The sequence below is a fragment of the Sphaerodactylus townsendi genome, linkage group LG09, assembly GCF_021028975.2.
Source record: "Sphaerodactylus townsendi isolate TG3544 linkage group LG09, MPM_Stown_v2.3, whole genome shotgun sequence".
NCBI classification, from domain to species: Eukaryota; Metazoa; Chordata; class Lepidosauria; order Squamata; family Sphaerodactylidae; genus Sphaerodactylus; species Sphaerodactylus townsendi.
Window position 1 is genome coordinate 45,206,279 of NC_059433.1, and position 19,310 is coordinate 45,225,588.

Here is a 19,310-nt window from a genome sequence, read left to right on the forward strand (position 1 = left end):
TAACCTCTTGGATGTTATACTAGCAGAAGACAGGTGACTGTAAAGTAAGAAAGCCCCTTTCAGACACTGTCTTCTACCAGCAGGTGAAAACTTTTTTGTATCAGTGTTCTCTCAGTGGCCCCTCCTTCCTACCCTATTTTTATGTATATTTTATTGTGTTGTATATGTATTTTAACTTGATTTTAATTGTTCAAATAATGCATTGTTTGGTTTTAATGGTGTTTAAGAGGTGCCTTTATTATTTATGTTTTTCTTCTATGGGGAAATACATATCCACTTTCAGACATTCCTGAAAGTCATCTGGGATTGTCAGCCGTGCACACTGTCAAGTCTCCATCAAATTTTGGCCAGGCAATGAAATACGTGTGTGAACTTTAAGGCAGCTATCCAAAGCTACAACTTTATAATGCAGAAGAAGAAACATCTTCAATGCGGGCAGCACCTTCTGAAGGGACCAGCCCCCCCCCCCCCTCCCGCCTCCCGCACCCCCGGCTCGGAATGAAGAGCTGGGCTGGCCGACCTCTTCTCTCTTTGCCCATCCTTTGGAAAGCCCACACCTATGACTGCGAGCGTGCCAAAAATGCGTTCGCCTCCCGCAAGCAGGCCTCCTGAGGAGCCGCCGCCGCCGCCGCCGGAGAAGAGCCAGCCCCGCGTCGAGCAGGCGAGGGAGGCTGCGCTCAGGAATTCTCGCTTCGCAGGGCAGTCTGGAGGGCTGGGGAGGCTGCGGCGCGCCTAGCGGAGTGAAGGAACTCCCCGGCAGAACTTCTCATTCAAACTTCGCCCGGGGGTTTATTATTGCAGCGTCTTCCCTGTAGCCCAAATCGTGAAGGGGGCGGGGGAATCGGGGAGGGGGGGGGGAGAGAGAGATCTGTAAAGCCAGCAGCTTGCTCTCCTTTGCTCTCCCGGAGCAGAGAAAGGAGGGGCAGAGGCTGGTCGTGTGAGTTCAGGCCAGTGGAAAGAGTGGAAAGTTGCAATCTCTGGGGCAGCTGAGCTGAGAGGGAGAAAGAGACCGGCCGACCTCGGTGCTACAACCAGCCTGCCCAGAACTTCGTCCTTCTACTGATCAGAAACTCCCGGACGCCTGGCATGAAAGTCGACTGAGGGAGCGCTGCAACAAACTTCACCTCTCCGGATACTGCCAGTTTCCTATGTGGCTGTTTTGTGGGGCAACATGAAAGGTAAGCAAGCAGCCCAGGGCAGGGGGCTAGTTTCTCCGAGTGTTTTGGGGATGGATCTGGGTGGCGAGGGAGGAGAGCGCGGCTGTGTCAGCGAGGGACATGAGGGGCAGCCTGCTTCGGGTGGGCGCAAATATTTTTGCAAATATGTGAGGGTGAAACTGAATATGGATAATGTCGCCGCTCTGGTCCTCTGCTGCTACAAGCTGCAGTTTGTTCTTCAGGAAAAGTTGGAGTCCAGTTCCTTCTGAGTTGTTTACATGTCCCGTGTTGAGACTTTTTGATTGGAAAAATCTGTTCAGGAGAGCACCGTGCTCACCCAACTGTGATGTCTGCTTTCCCTAGCACATATCTCTTGATGATCACTTATGTTTTATTCCCCTCCCCGTGTATCTCCTATGAAACTTTTCAAAAAGCAGTTGTGAAGGGGGGGGGGGTGCCAGCATTTCGTGATGTTCTTGGTGTTGCTTCTAAAACATCTGGCAATGATTAGGTTCCAGTAGAGGCTTAACTGGCTTGTGAAATATACTTTGGCATCTTTCTCTCAACCCCCCCCCCGCCCTCCATAGGCTGGAAAATATTTGGTCTTTGCCTTGCATGTGCTGAAAGATGAAGTGTAAAATTGCCTTGGAATCACACTTCAGCATGTACACGTTGGGATGTCCTAAAGCTTGTGATCACAGAGCGCAGCTTTAGTCCTTTAAAATTAGCAAATGTATCTCTACCTTAAGGTGGCTGTGACTGAGTAAAACACATGCTAATATTTTGCAATAAGGCCTCTTTTTCTTGAGAGGGAAGAACTTTGCAATGAGCTCAGAGCTCTGTACACCAGGGAATAATTACGGCATCAAAGAATGTTTTGGAATGTTTAGAAAGCAGTGGTGAGCTTGCAAGCATAGATTCTCTGATGAAATACATCTAAGTAGGTAAAGGGAAAAATCATGAAGGAATCTATTTGTGAGTGCCAGGCTCTTGCTTGGATTGTGCATTTTAATTCGAGATGCTAAGAGGGCAAAAACATTGCAGTGGTTTGTTTCCAGAGACCAATAGGTACACGATGTGATCATTGAGTTAAGAGTGCCAGAGAGGCAGCCTTTGGGGAGAAATAACTTGTTTTACTGAGCCCACACACATGTGAAAATATTGTTTTGAATGTCATTTGGTAGGGAGGGCTGTTCAGAACACTGAAGGCTATTAGCAATTTAATTTTTTTATTATTTGCAGAGTAATCAGTTCCCATTTTGTTACCGTTGAGTGCCACCAGGATTGATGTATTGTAGACTAAAGAACAACTGTTCTTTAGCATACAATTTTCAGGACAGTATTTAACACAATGTTACTTGTCATTAGGATTAAACCATTATTAGAGTTTCTTAGCTGGGATTAAAGATGAACTACACCTTAATGCTTCTTAATTCACTCTATGTTCTCCCAAACTAGATAGTGACAAGAAACTTCCATTAATTTGTCTCGAAGTCTTATAAAGATTCAGGCCACATGGGATTTACCTATAAAGTATGTTTTGTTTACAAATTTACCTTACTATTGAGTGACTTAATAGTCTTTGCTCATAATGAAACATGATAGATTGGCATGTAGAAGAATTTCAGATGAAGTTATCATGTGACAGTAGCAAATTGTTAGTTGTTTACTCATGGGTGATTTTTGCGTTGCTGTTGGTTTCACTGTATGCATGAGGAGACTTTCGAGACTTTCTGGATCATATATACCAAGGTGGGAAATATATCCATTGCCCTTTCAGACAAAATGACAATCATGTGTATCAGGAGGATCACATGTAGCATGTTCTCCCCCGACACACAATGAAATGTAATACCACTAGTATTTGCCTGTACTAGAGATAGCATTCTAGTTTTAATGTGTGGTTGTTGCCAAATTCTCAGTCACCTTCATAGATCCTAATGATTTTTTGTATAGGGTATTTCATAATAAGTTTGTAGTATTCCCCCAGAATTGTGGAATCTCAATAAAACTGGCAAAATGAAATAGTTACATTACAGAGACAATAAGAACATCTATCAACTAAGATTTAGAGTCAATTGGGAACACAAAGGTTTCTTTGTTAAATCTTCGTTTAAATCACTTATTTAACAAAATTCTTGGGACTTGTTAATTCCTTAGCATAATCACATGTTCTGTTCCCAATAATAATAGCAGTGACCTGCAGAATACAGTAAACTCCTGCCTGTGTTACTGCATCCAACTTCTTGGAAAGTTAAAAATTATCAGTATAATTACATCGCTACAGATTTGCAGCTCATAATTATGTTTTCCATTGCTGGAATTTTAATGTTGTGTGCCAAATAACCAAGATGCCTGTTTAATGAATGTTTGTTGCGTATCCAGTAGTGTCAAGAACATTTGTATTTTAGTATCAATCGATCAAATTTATCAATGGGCTTTTTCTAATTTTGAGTCAATTATATTTTTGTTGAATATTTCTAATTGAAAATCCAAGTACTTTTCATGAGTTATGCAACAACTAAGGTTCCTAGCAAACAGGGAAAATGTTAACATATGTTAAAATGAAATGTATCATTTGAAAACTTGAGGCTGATTCAATGAAACTTCTCTTGGATTTTCTGTCATGGCCATGCTAGAGTATAATTAACAAACAAGGAAAGCACAATCTCTCCATAACCTCATTCATTCGCTACGTTCATGAGCATTTGGCTGGTGTGACAAGAATGAATTCCATTTTCAAAGCATTGTAAGTTAATTCATGTCATAACAACATGCAATTAGTGCAGATGTCATCAACAGTGCAATAAATAATTGTGATTAGTTTCATGAAGTCAAGATAACATTAAAGTCTTGTGCAATGGGCAGCCCAATTTGGGGAGGGTGTGTGTGAAGGGACTTCAAGAATCGGTGCACGTTCATACTGATGCAGGTGCCCACTTTGCCAGCTCAAGTGGCAAATGCACCAACAGATGGGGCAGAGAGGGTGGTGAGTGGGCACCATAGAGTTTGGTGGCATGCAGCCCCAAAGCAGGCTCAAGCCTCAGAGCTACACCAGTCTAAACCTGGTCATAGGTGCAGCTGGGAGCGAGCTAGTGATGTTCCTGAGGATAGATCCACCCATAGTTGACTTCCAATGGGTTTTCAGCTCCGGAACATCCCAGGCCTAGCCATTGGATCTCTCAGCAGGGAGCGACTTACTCCAGGATCATACTTACCTAGTCTCTACCGTGGTGGCCAATTGGCCATGCTGGCAGGGGCTGATGGGAATTGTAGTCCATAACATCTGGAGTGCCAAAGGTTCGCCACCACGGACCTAGTCTATAGAGGGCTTTCAGTCAGCCTTTTTTTTTCTTGTTTATAACTGCCTTCCCATGCCACCTGGAAGCCCTCTGGAGGTGGCACAGCAGCATGGCAGCAATACTGTCCCTGGATGCCAGAGCCCTCTCTTGCAGCCTTCTACATGCCTTTCTGCAGCTCAGGCCAATCAAAGGACTAGTTGGTAAGATGTCTGTAGCAGGTGACACAATTTGTGATCCATCAAGTGGAAAGTAAGCCTAGATTATTTATGACATCCTACCATGAAACCTTCAGTTTGTGTTGCCTGACCAGGACAGCAAGGGACAAGGAATGGGTAGAACCCAATTCATGACTTGTGAGTCTGAGTTCTGTCTGCCAGGTTGCAAAGAAAGACAAGAAATATGTTATTTGTGAAAATGGCATAACTTTTGTAAGACTGGTCTGCAGATATGTTAACTTTTATATTCAAAATATATCACACTAGCACTAAAGCCCATTTTAACTTAAAATAAAATGGGCTCTAGTCAGGGGGGAGAGAAGGATGGCAGGCAGGCAGGAAACCCCCTCCCTCTTCCTCCCCAGGGGTGCACCCCTACACCAGCTTCCATTCCAAACCCAGCTGGATTTACCTGAGGCTGCTGCTCCTCGGCTCTCCACGTGGGACCTGCTTTGTGCCTGGATTGGGGAGGATGGCAGGTGGGGGAATGGGGAGGTGGTGCCAGGCAGGAGAGTGGCTTCTGATGGCCCACCCTGACTTGTTCTTTGGGATGGGAGGTGGATGGCTGGGGAAATGAGGAGGCAGGAAGGCGGGTTGGCGCTGCTTCTCTGCAGGGCCTGGGTCAGTTTTTGGAATGAGGGGAGAGTGGCTGGGATAATGGGAAGGCGGTGGCAGGCCTGATGGGAGAATGGCAAGGCATCGCTGCCCTGCTGTCTTGGCTTGGTTTTTTAGGATGATGGTAGGGGGAAATAGGGATGGTGTTGGAGTACCAAGATGACGCTGCCCCGACAGCTCAGCTTGGCTTTTCAGAGGGGTGGGAGAAGGGGGTTGGACTCCGACTTGACTTTTATAGGCAGTGCAACAACAAACCCCCAACCAGTGGGCATGCACAGGACAGTCCTGTTCATCCACTGGTTGGGGGTTCATCATTGTGATATTAACGAATTATATAGGGAAAAATGATCACATTCATACATTCAAGATGGATCACCTTTGGATCACCTTTAAAAGTATGCTACATACGGAACCTACAGGATTATATCAGTTTTCTTACCAAATTCTGACTTTCTCTCCAGATGTGTAAGTTTGATTTTTTTAAAAAAAAGATAGATTGAGAAGAATTTTCTCTTGAGTCTAAGTTTATAATTTTCACTCTCCTTGAATTCAAAAGCAGCTCAATGAGCTTTCTTTTCAATTATTTCCTGGATGGAAACCAAGATCCAAAATAGTCATTCCCTTATGTGAAATATTCTGGAACACAGTAAATTTGCCAATTATTATCAACTGAAAACCAAGGATTATAATGGAAATGATCCAGAAACCTAAACTTTGCAATACCTTCCTCAAAGGCTTGAATGCCAAATTTTGAGTAAGGTTTTTAAAGCTATAGTACAATGAAAATGAAATCCTGAAATTTATTAGTAGGTGATCATTCAGTAGGATAGTTGTACGTACATGTGTTTGCCATTTCTTAGAAGAAACAGGAGTAGACTTCCATGTTACAATCCAATAAATTGTTGTGGGTGGGGGGACTTGGTTGTGGACATGGTGCTTTCAGCCCACAAAATCTCTAAGTATTTAAATGAAGGACAAGTTCTTCATCCTCATCTTTTCCCTAGTGAAGTTCTTCTGTAGGAATAAATTGAAGTACCCCCCAGCATTTTGTACTCAATAGTAATATTACAAATTATTGTAATATTATGTAATATCATGTGATTCAGCCAGGATTACCAACTTCCAAATGGGGATAGAGTTCTATACATACATTATAGCTGATTTCCAGAAATCAGTTCCCCCAGAAGAAATGACAACTCTATGGCATCAAATGACTCCTCCTCTCCACAAATTCCACCCTCCCCAGGCACTACCACTCAAATTCCTGGGAATTTCCCAAGCTGGAGTTGACAACCTTAGATTCAGCTCCCTGATGTAAGGAAGTTCACTATATTCCTGAGCATTTCTAGCAAGTATCTGCCTGATGTTTCCTTCAAGACTTCCAAGGAAGACAGTGCAAGCCCTTTGGGTAAGTTCTTCCATTACTGCTGGCTGCCTCAGATTTTGCTAAACCCACCACTGGAGAGCCAGAATGGTGTAGTAGTTAAGAGCTGGTGGATTCTAATCTAGAGAATTGGGTTTGATTCCCCACTCCTCCACCTGAGTGGTAGAGGCTTATCTGGTGAACCAGATGTGTTTCTGCACTCCGACATTCCTGCTGGGTGACCTTGGACTAGTCACAGTTGTTCAGAACTCTCTCAGCTCCACCTACCTCAAAAGTGTCTGTTGTGGGGAAAGGATGGGAAATGAGCTTGTAAGCCACATTGAGTCTCCTTACTGGAGAGAAAGGTGGGATATAAATCCAAACTCCTCCTCCTCCTCCTCCTCCTCCTCCTCCTCTTCTTCTAATGAAAGTGTGGTAATCAGTTGTTCTCCTTATTCCACTGTCATCTTTCTGGAAAATGTTGATTCCACTTTGCAGCAGTGGAATCAGCTGCCTAGGAAGATAGTGAGCTCCCCCTGGCAGACTTTAAGCAACAGCTGGAAAAATACTTTTTGGGATACTCTAGACTGATCCTGCATTGAGTAGTGGGATGGACTAGATGGTCTGTATGACTCCTTCCAACTCTATGATTCTGTTCAATGATTTTTAGAATAGTCTGCTAATTGAAACCTCCTAAACTGTCCTTTCTAGCAATGGGGTGAAAGCATAGGACATCTTATTAAACTTATATAGATAGCAAGGTGAACAATTTTCTTTACTATCACAATTAGGGTTAATCATATTACTCAATACAAAGTAATTGTGCATTTGTCATCCTCTGATCCCAATGGGAATGAAATCTACAGGTTGTACCCTTACCCAAGTGGTCCTGTCTGCCAAACTGCAGAGAAATAGGAAAAAGTACTTCATTTTAGATGCAGTTCAAACTGAAAGTCTTTTCTTGCCTGTGGCTGCAAACAGAGATTTGTCCTTGGGTGCCTGTCATGCAGGCGTAGCCCCAAAGAGCAAAATAGTTAAATGTTTGGCAGAAAGCGGAAATGCTGTACACAGAAATGTCTATTGGGACAATTCCATTCATCCGTAACACAAGCAAAATACTTCTGGTTGTTCAACATCCCTGTCATACAGATACTTTCCTAATCACTTTCTTTCCTCACTGCCCTCCTGCCACTGTTGCCCAGGAAACTGAAACCAGATGAGCAGGGGCGTAACGAGGCAAACTGTAGCCCTGGGCAAGACCTGAGTTGGATGCCCCCCCATGGGTGGCCACTCCACCACAACCAATTTTTTTTCACCAGGACATTGGTGCATGCAGGGGGTGCATTTTTAGACATATCAGCACCAAAATTTCAGTGTATCATCAGGAGACTGTCCTTATGCTACGCTCCCAAGTTTGGTGAGGTTTGGTTCAAGGAGTCCAAAGTTATGGACTCCCAAAGGGGGTGCCCCATTCCCCATTGTTTCCAATGGGAGCTAATAGGAGATGGGGGCTACAGTTTTGAGGGTCCATAACTTTTAGGGTCCATAACTTTGAGCCAAACTGCACCAAACCTGGGGGGTATCATCAGGGAAGTCTCCTGATGAGACCCTGAAAGTTTTGAGACTGTGCCTTCAGAAATGTCCCCCCACCCCAGCCTGCAACCCCCATTGATAGCAATACAGAAAACTCAATGCAGAACAAAGATTCTTGGGCAAATTTCTGGGATGTTCCTGCAGGGGGCGCATTTTTGGATGTATCGGCATCAAAATTTCAGGGTATCATCTGGAAACTGTCCTGATGGGACCCCCTAGGTTTGGTGCAGTTTAGTTCAGGGGGTCCAAAGTTATGGACCCTCAAAAGGGTAGCCCCTATCTTCTTAGCAAAGAATGGGGGATAGGGCACTAAACCACTAAAACACTCAAAAACGAACCCTGCATTTTGATGCCCCCCACAAGATGGTGCCCTGGGCAGCTGCCCACTTTGCCCAATGGGCATTACGCCCCTGCAGATGAGACACCAGAATAATTCAGATTGAAAAATTTCTTCCATGCAAGTTCTGATTCAGTTTAAGTACATTTATAATATTTCTGCATGTGTATTGGACTGAATTTTGATTCATTAAGTTCTGTCTGCTTGTCATTACAAAAAACCATCAGAAGCACCTTCAGGGTAAAAATATATCTGTATGTTTCCTGAGTGGCTTCTAAATTTCAGAGGTGCAAAAAATAAAATGTGCAATCCTCAAATACAAGACAGCAGAAAACATGATTTACTCTAGCAAAATAGAATGGAGAGTTTAACATGAGGATAAATACTGTGTTTCCCTGAAAATAAGATAGCGTCTTAAATTAATTTTTGCTCCCAAAGATGCGCTATGTCTTATTTTCAGGGGATGTCTTATTTTTCTGCTCCACAGCTGCATGCTCTGGTCGACGGGAATGTTTCCAAACAAAAACTTTGCTACGTCTTACTTTTGGGGGATGCTTTATATTTAGCAAAACCTGTACTACATCTTATTTTCAGGGGATGTCTTATTTTGGGAGAAACAGGGTAGTTGCTAAAGGAATAATGAAAGATACTTGTGAGGAAAGAAGGTCAGATGCCATCACTCTTAAGAAAAGGAGATATTATTTCCTGACCCAGTACTAAAGTTACTGAGTGTCAGATCGAAAAGGATAGGTATAGCGAGATTCCTAGTCCAGAAGAATGCGACATACCATCAGTGAGAGGCTATGGAGCAGCTGACTGAAACTACATTTCTTACACCAGCTACAATAAATAACACCAGATCTAATCCTAAAAACTTTTCAGTCCTTTCCACTAGTTCAGTTGTTTTAAATTCCTGTGTTGGTAAATCTGCTTTATGTTTTCTGATTAATAGAATCCATATGTCATATTACCTCCTCCAAATACACTTGCCAGCACAGCCACTATTCTGTGTCAGTGCTGGCAACCACACAAATATTTTCTCTTGCTTTCAGTAGGGATGCTGGCATCCAGGTGGGACCTGGGGATCCCCAGAATTATAGCTCTTCTCCATGCAGAGATCAGTTCCCCTGGGATACTTTGGAGAGCGGCCTCTGAGGCATTGTACCCCTCTAAAGTCCCTGTCCTCCCCAGGCTCCATCCCCAAATCTGTAGGAGTTTCACAACCTGGATCTGGCAAACTTATTCCCTCCCCGCTTCCATAAGATCATCAGTATGGATGATGAGCAGCAGTGGCGTAGTGGTTAAGAGCAGGTGCACTCTAATCTGGAGGAACCAGGTTTGATTCCCCGCTCTTCTGCTTGAGCTGTGGAGGCTTATATGGGGAATTCAGATTAGCCTGTGCACTCCAACACATGCCAGCTGGGTGATCTTGGGCTAGTCACAGTTCTTCTGAGCTCTCTGCCCCACCTACCTCACAGGGTGTTTGTTGTGAGGGGGGAAGGGAAAGGAGTTTGTAAGCCCCTTTGAGTCTCCTTACAGGAGAGAAAGAGGGGATATAAACCCAACTCTTCTACTTCTTCAGAGTCCAGGGGAATTTGTCAACCCTAGTTTTCAGTGATCTATGTCAGGGGTCAGCAACCTTTAACACCCAAAGAGCCATTTGGACCCGTTTTCCACGGAAAAGAAAACACTTGGAGCCTCAAATACTTATTGACATCTAAAATGAAAATAACACTGTATATATTCTCATGTAGGGAGAAGTTCCCTTCTTTGGGGTCCATTTTTACCCATCAAAGCAAAAAAGGGGGGGCAGGGGCGTAACGAGGCAGCCCTGGGCAAACTGTAGCCCTGGGCAAAACCTGAATTGGATGCCCCCCCCCATGGGCGGCCACTCCACCACGACCAAAAAAATTTTTTTGCACCAGGACATTGGTGCCTTCAGGGGGCGCAGTTTTAGACATATGGACCCTCAAAGGGGGTACCCCATCCCACATTCTTTGCTAAGGAGATGGGGGCTACCCTTTTGAGGGTCCATGACTTTGGACCCCCTGAACCAAACTGCACCAAACCTTGGGGGTGCCATCATGACAGTCTCCAGATGATACTCTGAAATTTTGGTGATGATACGTCCAAGAATGCCCTCCCTGCAAGAACATCCCGAAATTTGCCCAAAAATCTTTGTTGTGCATTGAGTTTTCTGCATTGCTGTCAATGGGGGTTGCAGGCTGGGGGGGCACATTTTTGAAGGCACAGTCTCAAAACTTTCAGGGTCTCATCAGGAGACTGCCCTAATGTTTCCCCCCAAGTTTGGTGCAGTTTGGTTCAGGGGGGCCAAAGTTATGGACCTTCAAAACTGTAGCCCCCATCTCCTATTAGCTCCCATTGGAAACAATGGGGGATAGGGGCACCCCCTTTGGGAGTCCATAACTTTGGACTCCTAGAACCAAACCTCACCAAACTTGGGGGGTAGCATAAGGACAATCTCCTGATGTCCCCACTGAAATTACAGTACCACTTAACCTAAAACCTGCATACAGGCCAAAAACGGAAAACCACTAAAAATACCCAAAAACGAACCCAGCATTTTGATGCCCCCCATAAGGTGATGCCCTGGGCAGCTGCCCACCTTGCCCAATGGTCATTACGCCAGTGGGGGGGGGGGAAAGCCTGTTGTTTTGTACATGATTCAAATGACCAGCAATAGAACCCCCGTTTCACACATTTCTCTTTTCTTGTGTTGAAAGACACTGTTTGTGCCCCCCCGCAAGAACCCTCTCAAATTCCACTTGGATGGTGGATCAAAATTGGTGCCTTTAATGGGGTTGTCAATTTCTGGGGGGGGTGAACTTCTCTCCCCCCCCCCCGAGAAAATGTCTGCCATGGAGGATGGACTCGACAGCCATATTCCTCACTGAGCATGGCCCCCGCCCTGGTCCCAAAAGCCACAGCTTCTGAGAATCTACCCCCAAATATCCTGGGATTTGCTCGTTGGGAGTTGGCAAACTGCGACAACCATGGCTGAGGATGATCCCGGCCTTCCTCCCTTCTACGATCTACAAGCTTACCCTCCACTGGCTTACTCAGAAGTAAACCTTTCAAGATCCATGTGCAAGGCTTTCCCCATGAGCTCCTGCCCTCCTTGGCAATGCAGAAGCAAACAATTCCCACACACCTCCGCCTCCCCATCAAGCAGCCCCGACAAGTGCAACCTTGCAGGGCTGCAGATAATAACTCCTTTAAAACCTGACATCGTCTTTCTTACCTGGACTCAGCCAGGCTGCTATCCACCAGGAAAGCCCCTGGAGCTCAGTGGAGCTGCTGGGGAGGGGTTTGAACCCAAGGTGGTGCTGCTGGGGTTCCCCATGTGGTCCCGCCCCCCCAAAGAAGGACCCAGGGGAGGGGGAAATGAGGCCACCCAAAGCAGGGTTGACCCTGTATTCAAGGGGGGCGGACTGAGGTTAGGATTGCACTGAAAAACTGCTCTCCTGCAACTCACCCCCCGTTTCCCACCCTTCGCTGCTCACCTGTTCAAGAGGATCCACCAGCGGTGCTCCGTCCCCACCCCGCTCTGTCATCACCGTCATCAGCCAATTAAGCAGCTGAGATAGGGATAGCCATCTTGGGCTGTGCCTCTCTAGGAACAGAGACTCTTTCCCATTAAGCCTTAGGGTGACTCTCCGAAGGAGGCTAAGAGGACCCAAGCCATGCGGAGCCGCAGTACAAGGACAAAAGAGCTGTATGCGGTTCCGGAGCCGCAGGTTGCAGACCCCCGATCTATGTATATGCGGAAGAATCTGAGTATTGGCATACATGTCACTGTTTCTTCCAAGGTGAAGTTCCAAATTACTTGCAGTAGGTCATTTTCTCAAGTTGCTCAACTATTTTTTCTTTTGAGTTGAACAATAGATACTTCCTCTTTTCAGAGTTAGAAGTTCCCCATCTCCCTGTTCTTGTTGAAGCTTGAAATCTTAATGTATATAAGTGTTTGAAATGATTAGTCTATTGATTAGTCAGTCGCAAATACTTACCATTTATTGACCTATATAATTTACATGACAGTTTAGTTTATCTTTATCAGGGTTTATGGGGTGAAAGTGATGTGAGTGACTATGTCAAAAGCTTTGAATATTTCTGCTGTATCCACAAAAGCCTTGTGTTGCAGTTTACAATAGCAATGTGTTTTGTTCCACTGCTTGTTTGGTTTTGTCTATACATCCTGAGTTATCTAGTTATTTTCTGTGTTCTCTGATTTTTGCCACTGATTTTCAGACATGATGGTCAGAACATGGGCTTTATTCATATATTTGGGAGCAGCAATGCTTAACAGCACTTAACAGTTAAGTGCTTAACAATGCACTGTTAAGTGCTTTACAGTGCATAACAGTGCAATCCACATCCTGGAGGTGGCTGGGAATGGTGCTGCTCACGTGCCGCCACACAACTTCCAGAAGGCTTTCAGACGGTGCAGGAAGGCAGAAGAAACAAAAAGCCTTCCTGGCGGCCCAAAAGGCCTTTATTGGGGAAAGCAGTTATGCCACCCAAAAGGTGGCATAAGTCCATCTTCGCCACCACCAGAGTTCCTGAGGCGAAAGCCCGATGGGAGCAGAATAATGTCACCTCTGCCTCTGGGAATGCGCCCAGGATGCCTCCCAGTTGGGCCAGCCTACAAGTCAGGCTGATGGGTCTCTGGAAGCAGTGGCCAGAGGCGAGTTGGGTGTTGCGGAGCTCTGTGTTGCCTGCCTGCCTCCCCATTTCCCAGTGTAAATGCCACTTGCTCCAGCCAGAAAGGTAAACATGTTGGTGCAAGCCTATGCCACCTCCCAATGACGTAGGCATAGATTTTTTTATGGGGTGGGTTTGGTGACTGAGGGCTTTCTGGCTGTTCCATTCCATACATTGTTTCAAGCAAGCTGGACATGTAATGGGAGGGGTTTGAACTCGAGAAACCCCCCTTACCTACATCCCTGCCACCTCCTATGGCCATTCTGCCCTCCCATCGGAATTGGGCTGGCCGTGACCCAAGTATTCAACAGGAATACTTTTTTGGAATTAATAGGATTGCTCTTGTTTAAGTAATTTAAAGATTTATGTTTTGAAAAAAGGTACTAGGAATCCTGCAAACCCAGTGAATAAATATTAGACCTGATGCTAAAATGTTTAAAACACAATATTACTTTGCTTCTTATCCTGATTCAAGAGTTCTGGCAGCCATTTTAAAAACTACAATGTTTTTGACAAAATTAATTCTGCTTATATGAAAGAGTACTATCACTGAAAATGTTGTGTTTGGCAATTGTCATATTTGGAACATATTCAGTGAAAGTATGGCTCTGGCCAGGGTTAGAGGAGGGAATAGATGCTACTGTGGCGAAGAATACACCACTGCAAGCCCATAACAGTCTATGGGTGGCATTGCAAAAGCAAAACAAAATTTTTAATTTTCATACTTCTTAAGAAAGAATGTAGAGAATGGGATTGGGGGTGTGTCAAGTTTTAAATTGGCCCTATTGAAAATGTTTTTGGGCTCTGATCAAAAGTATCTGTCATTAAAACAATGGAACAAATAGGAACAAGTGTTATACGTTCTTAAAATATTTGTATTTTCTCGCTATTTCAGCATCATTGCATCAAGCCATTAAATTTCCCAGAGTATTTTGAAATTTTCGCTCATTAAATCACCTTGTTCTTCAAAATATGCATGCACAAGAATGACAAACTGTTCATGCAAATTTAAATGTGTAGCAGCAAGATACAATCAATCACACATCAAATGGATGTGCAGAAATGACCAGGACTTCATCAACAAAAAACTGATAATGGTATCGCAAATATAACTGGTGAAAAATTGAACAAGCTGATACTTATATCAGGGGAGATATGTTGTAGTCATCCTCTTTCAGTAAGGCTCAAATATGCTGTAAATGTATTATTATTATTTGTTTAATTTATTATATCGCCCACCCCTGAAGGGCTCTGGGCAGTGTACAGAGAAAACACTTAAAAGTTAAAAAAAAACCCAATTAAAACAGAATAATGTAAAAATAGAGGCAATACAACTCAAATTCTCATGTTGGATGGCAACCCGTAAAAAACCCTCTGGACCAGGACCAGGCATGATAAATGGCAGCCCGTATACGAGGGTGGGTGGGTGGCAATCAGCGGCTGGCCTCCCCACAGGCCTGGTGGAACAATTCCTTTTTACAGGTCCTGCGGAACTGTCCAATGTCCTGCAGGGCCCTGACAGCTGGAGGAAGAGTGTTCCATCAGGCGGGGGCCAGGGCTGTAAAGGCCCTGGTCTGGGTAGAGGCCAGCAACATCATTGAGGGGCTGGGGACCATCAGCAAATTTGGGACATATGAATTGGGACATATGGGGAGAGACGGTCCCTAAGATATGAGGTTCCCAGGCTGTGAAGGCCTTAAAGGTCAAGACCAACACCTTGAAGGTGATCCCGTGTTCCACTGGGAGCCAGTGTAGCTGGCACAACACAGGAAAGATATGATCACAGGAAAGATATGGGAGAGGTAGGGGGCCAGCTGCCGAGTTTGGCGAAGATGGAAAAAAGCTACCCGGGTTACCTGGGCCACCTGAGTCTCCATAGAAAGAGACAAATCCAGATGGACCCCCAGGTTCCAAGCTGAGGAGGTCACCGGTAAAGAAACCCCCTCCAGCACTGGCAACTGAAAACCCTCAAATTACCACCCTGACCCATCCACAGGATTTCCGTCTTCGATGGATTCAGTTTTAACCTGCTCTGCTTCAACCAGCCAGTGACCGACTCCAAACAATAATGTAGAGCTGCAGGGGCAGTGGTTGCCGCCCCCCCCCCCCTTCATCAATAGAATGACCTAAGTGTCATCAGCATGGTCAGGCCAAAACTCCGCACCAACTGAGCAAGGAGTCGCATATAGATGTTAAATAAGAGTGAGGATAACAGGGTCTCCTGAGGCACTCCACAGTGCAGTGGGTAACTCTGGGAAGCCCTATCCCCACACCACACTTGCTGACTCCGCTCCTGGGCTCACAAGGCAATCACATGAGAGCGAGTGCCCAGCCAACCCAGCAGCGACTAGTCGGTGGGTCAAAAGGTCATGATCGACCACATCAAATGTTGCGGTAAAAACTAACAATACCAGCAGCACCAATCCACCCTGGTCAAGCTGCATGTGTAGTGTATCTGTGACAGCAGTGAGGATGGTCTCTGTCCAGCATGGAAGCCTGACTGGAAGGGATCAAGTGCCGATGTGTCATTCAGGAAGCCCTGAAGCTGCTCCAGCACCACTCTCTCAATTACCTTCCCCAGAAACGAAAGATTCGAGACGGGGCAGTAATTGGCCAGATCACTAGGATCTAAAGATGGTCTTTTAAGAATGGGCGGACCACCGCCTCTTTCAACCCACCTGGGAATGCTCCTTGCTCAAGTGAGCAGTTGATGATACTCAACAGGTGGGGTCGTAACTCCTCCCAGCAAGCTCGAATCAGCCAAGTGTATGTTTTCAGAGGTCAGTACATTAGGTGTTCACATGTTAACAGAAAATTGGCACTAGCAATTCAAATTAAATGTTACTGAAGTGAATTACAATCTACACATGACTAGTAGTAAAAGGAATTTTGTTTTACCGTGATTATTACTATTCAAATGACATGCTGAGATTCAAATCCACATCCACTGTGGATGTGATAAAACTACATAAGCTATCCATGAATATTTACACTGACATCAATAAGTGATATGTTAATTCTTAACCTTTCTTGTGTTCTGATCAGTTTTTCCTTAGAAATTCGTTTGGTTCTTGTGTATAGTTGACATGACGCACACTGTAACACCCTCGTGTGTGAGCCAAGAATGACATTAATAAAACCTAATAGCAAGACTGTAATAAGCCCACTGAAATCATACTGAAGTCCAAAGAACCCACGGATGTGAGAGGCTGCCAGTGAAGGGGAAGGTTCAAACCTCTATGGGCAAGCAATGTTTAGCACTCTTAGGTCTCAGTCACAAGCTTTTCTCCTTGAGCTCAGTGAGTCCCAGGTGGCCCATGACCGAATGCATTTGAAAAAATATTGGAACACCGAAGCCAAAATCATACCCTTTTGCTCCACAGATTTCACCATACCACTGACGAATGTTTACATTCAAATAGATTAACTGAACTTTCTCAACATAACCATTATAAATGTCAGCTCCCAGGATAGAAGCAAAAGCTAGTTACTGTCTGTCCACAGAATGTTCCCTTGATAATTTGGTTGAGTTTTATTGATCATGCATTTAGAGATCCTATCATATGAAATAATAGCAAAAATGAGAACAGGCAATAATCAAAAAGGCATTTAAGGAAAACTGTTGTGCTGAACTGAAGAGTAGAAGAAATTTTCTAAACTATTTTGAATATGGCTATAGAAAGGTGGGATAGAGTTGTATATGGGTTTCGTGGGACATTGTTTTAGAACTGTTTTAAATTGTATACAAGTTTTATATGTTATATTTATATTGTTCACCGCCCTGAGCCCTTCGGGGATAGGGCGGTATATAAATCCAATAAATAAATAAATAAATAAATAAATACATACATACATACATACATACATACATACATACATACATACATACATACATACATACATACATTTAATAATAGAGTATAATAGAGTAGAAACAGAATAAAAAATAGCAAATGCATATGCTGAAAACTTCCCAACATTGGATTTGTTTTGGGGATGGGACATGTGCAAAGCTCTCCCCCCTCCCAAATTGTTTGTATTGCTTCCTGCACTCATTGTATTTGCCCTGTGCGGAATCCACCACTCTAACAGAGTGTCTGTTACTGAGGATATCAGCCAACATTCTTTTGCTTAGTATAGATTTTTGAATTATCTGTCAATCACAGATAGAGATTCTCATTCCCTTGCAAATAATTCATCTCAGATTTTCAAGATTCTTAAAAAGCGTATGGCCATCTGTCTCCTCTTTTTAACTTAGACAGATACCAGCTGGGAGGACAATGTGTATTAAGATTGTATAACTCTGTATAAAATGGATTTGAACCTTTCCGCTCTCTACTGTTTTCTTAATATTAAATAGTCCACTCCCATAGTTTTATTGCTGCTGGTACAGAAAATGTATGACAAACTCATAGAAGCATCTTGCCTTTGACATCTAGAAAAGAGTCTTGGAAACCAGACAGAGGCCATCAGTTGCCTACCTGTGTTTTCAGGTGTAATAACGTGAAGTTTATATTTTCAAATGCAAGAATACTTGTTGGTATACAGGTATTTTTCTGTTTTCATGTTTGTTCTAAAAACACATTAAATGCATGCCATGAATATATAACAGTGTTACATACTTGTCTTCATTTGTATTCATAGCCATTTGATATCATATTGTATATTTGCTTCTCCATGTTCTTCTGTCTATATGTCAGCATGCTTGTGTTTTCTGCTACATATGGCAAATATGTTTTCTGGGGCGAGGAGGATTGGATTGCAGTAAAAACTGGCACAGGAGGGAAAGGGTTAAGCACACCTCCTCACTTTCTCTAGAGCCCTGGGCCCAGTGTGATTGCCTTTTCCCTTGTGACTGCTCTTGGTCATGGTAGATCTTAATCATGGATCTCCCCGTCTACTTTGATCCTCAGGATACACTTCATCTGATTCAATGGATTCTAGGCCATGAAAGCTTATATTATAATGAAATGGATAGTATCTTAAAAGATTTAATATAAGTCATGATAGAATTTTACTGCCAAACATTAAAAAAACCCTTGGAAAAATGACATAGGTATCGTTTTGCAATAATATTAATGCAGTGGTCTAGGGAAATCTACATAAATTACTGGCAATGTTTTCACAAAAATCATAAGTAATTAAGTGACTTACACAAAATTATCTAGTGTTCAGGGAGTAGCAGTTTGGCTTTCTGAAAGCAAGCAGAGTTGGTTGTTTAACCTTTTATAATCCATACACAGCTTTTTAGGTTTCACTTTGCCTTACAGTTATCCTATGATTAAAATATAATAAAGAATAGCACTTACTGAAGACTCACATATTTTGTCTAATAATTCAAACTAATGAAATAACTATGGGATGGAGGCTAATGTAACAGCATCAACTGAGTAATTATACTTCCACTACTGATAGCTACTGCATGCTAAATGATGGCAGAAACCTTGAAAACCATTCCCTTCCAATGGAAGATACACATTGTCCTCATTAAGCAAATATTCCAATAGCCTCTGTAATAAAAGTATAGGGGACATGGGTGAGGGTGAAATGGTTACAAGAGAAAAGGAGTTGGATTCAACAATTTGTCCACTATTGAAAAAAAGAGGAGGGTCTTCACCAACTCCTCCCTTCTAAAAGGCTATTGTCAGGATAGTTGGACCTGCGCGGACAAAAGCCATGCAGGTCTGCTGTAAAGAGGATAAATGGGTAAGACTGAGCAGAAAAATTGGCTTGATTCAGCTATATACCACTCCATTCTTGGCAGGCTTGGCTAGGTTGTGTTGCTGCATTTGGTGTTACGTAGAAGAGGAACTCGTGACTACCTGCTTTCATAAGGCTGAAGGAGAGCAATGTGGAAAGGAGGAAGAGAGGATATCTGAGGAAAAGGAAGAGCACCAAACACAAAAAGAGGGCATGTGGAAGAACATGACACACTGGACAGGAAAATGAGAAGCCATTCTGACCCTCTTTTGCTAAGTGATTAATTCTAGGACCTCCTCCTATATC

General features: G+C 43.7%; 1 protein-coding gene across 2 annotated transcripts in view; it reads left to right on the forward strand.

Moving 5' to 3' along the window:
- The first annotated feature begins 554 nt into the window (after positions 1–554).
- Positions 555–19,310, forward strand: part of COLEC12 (collectin subfamily member 12) — a 121,377-nt gene continuing 102,621 nt past the window's right edge. For both annotated transcript variants that reach the window (XR_007245472.1, XM_048507925.1), the window contains exon 1: positions 555–1,178. Coding sequence is in view for 1 of the 2 variants with exons in the window: in XM_048507925.1 (XP_048363882.1) it covers positions 1,172–1,178 (7 nt within the window). In the remaining variant the exon portion in view is untranslated. The remainder of the gene's footprint in view (positions 1,179–19,310) is intronic.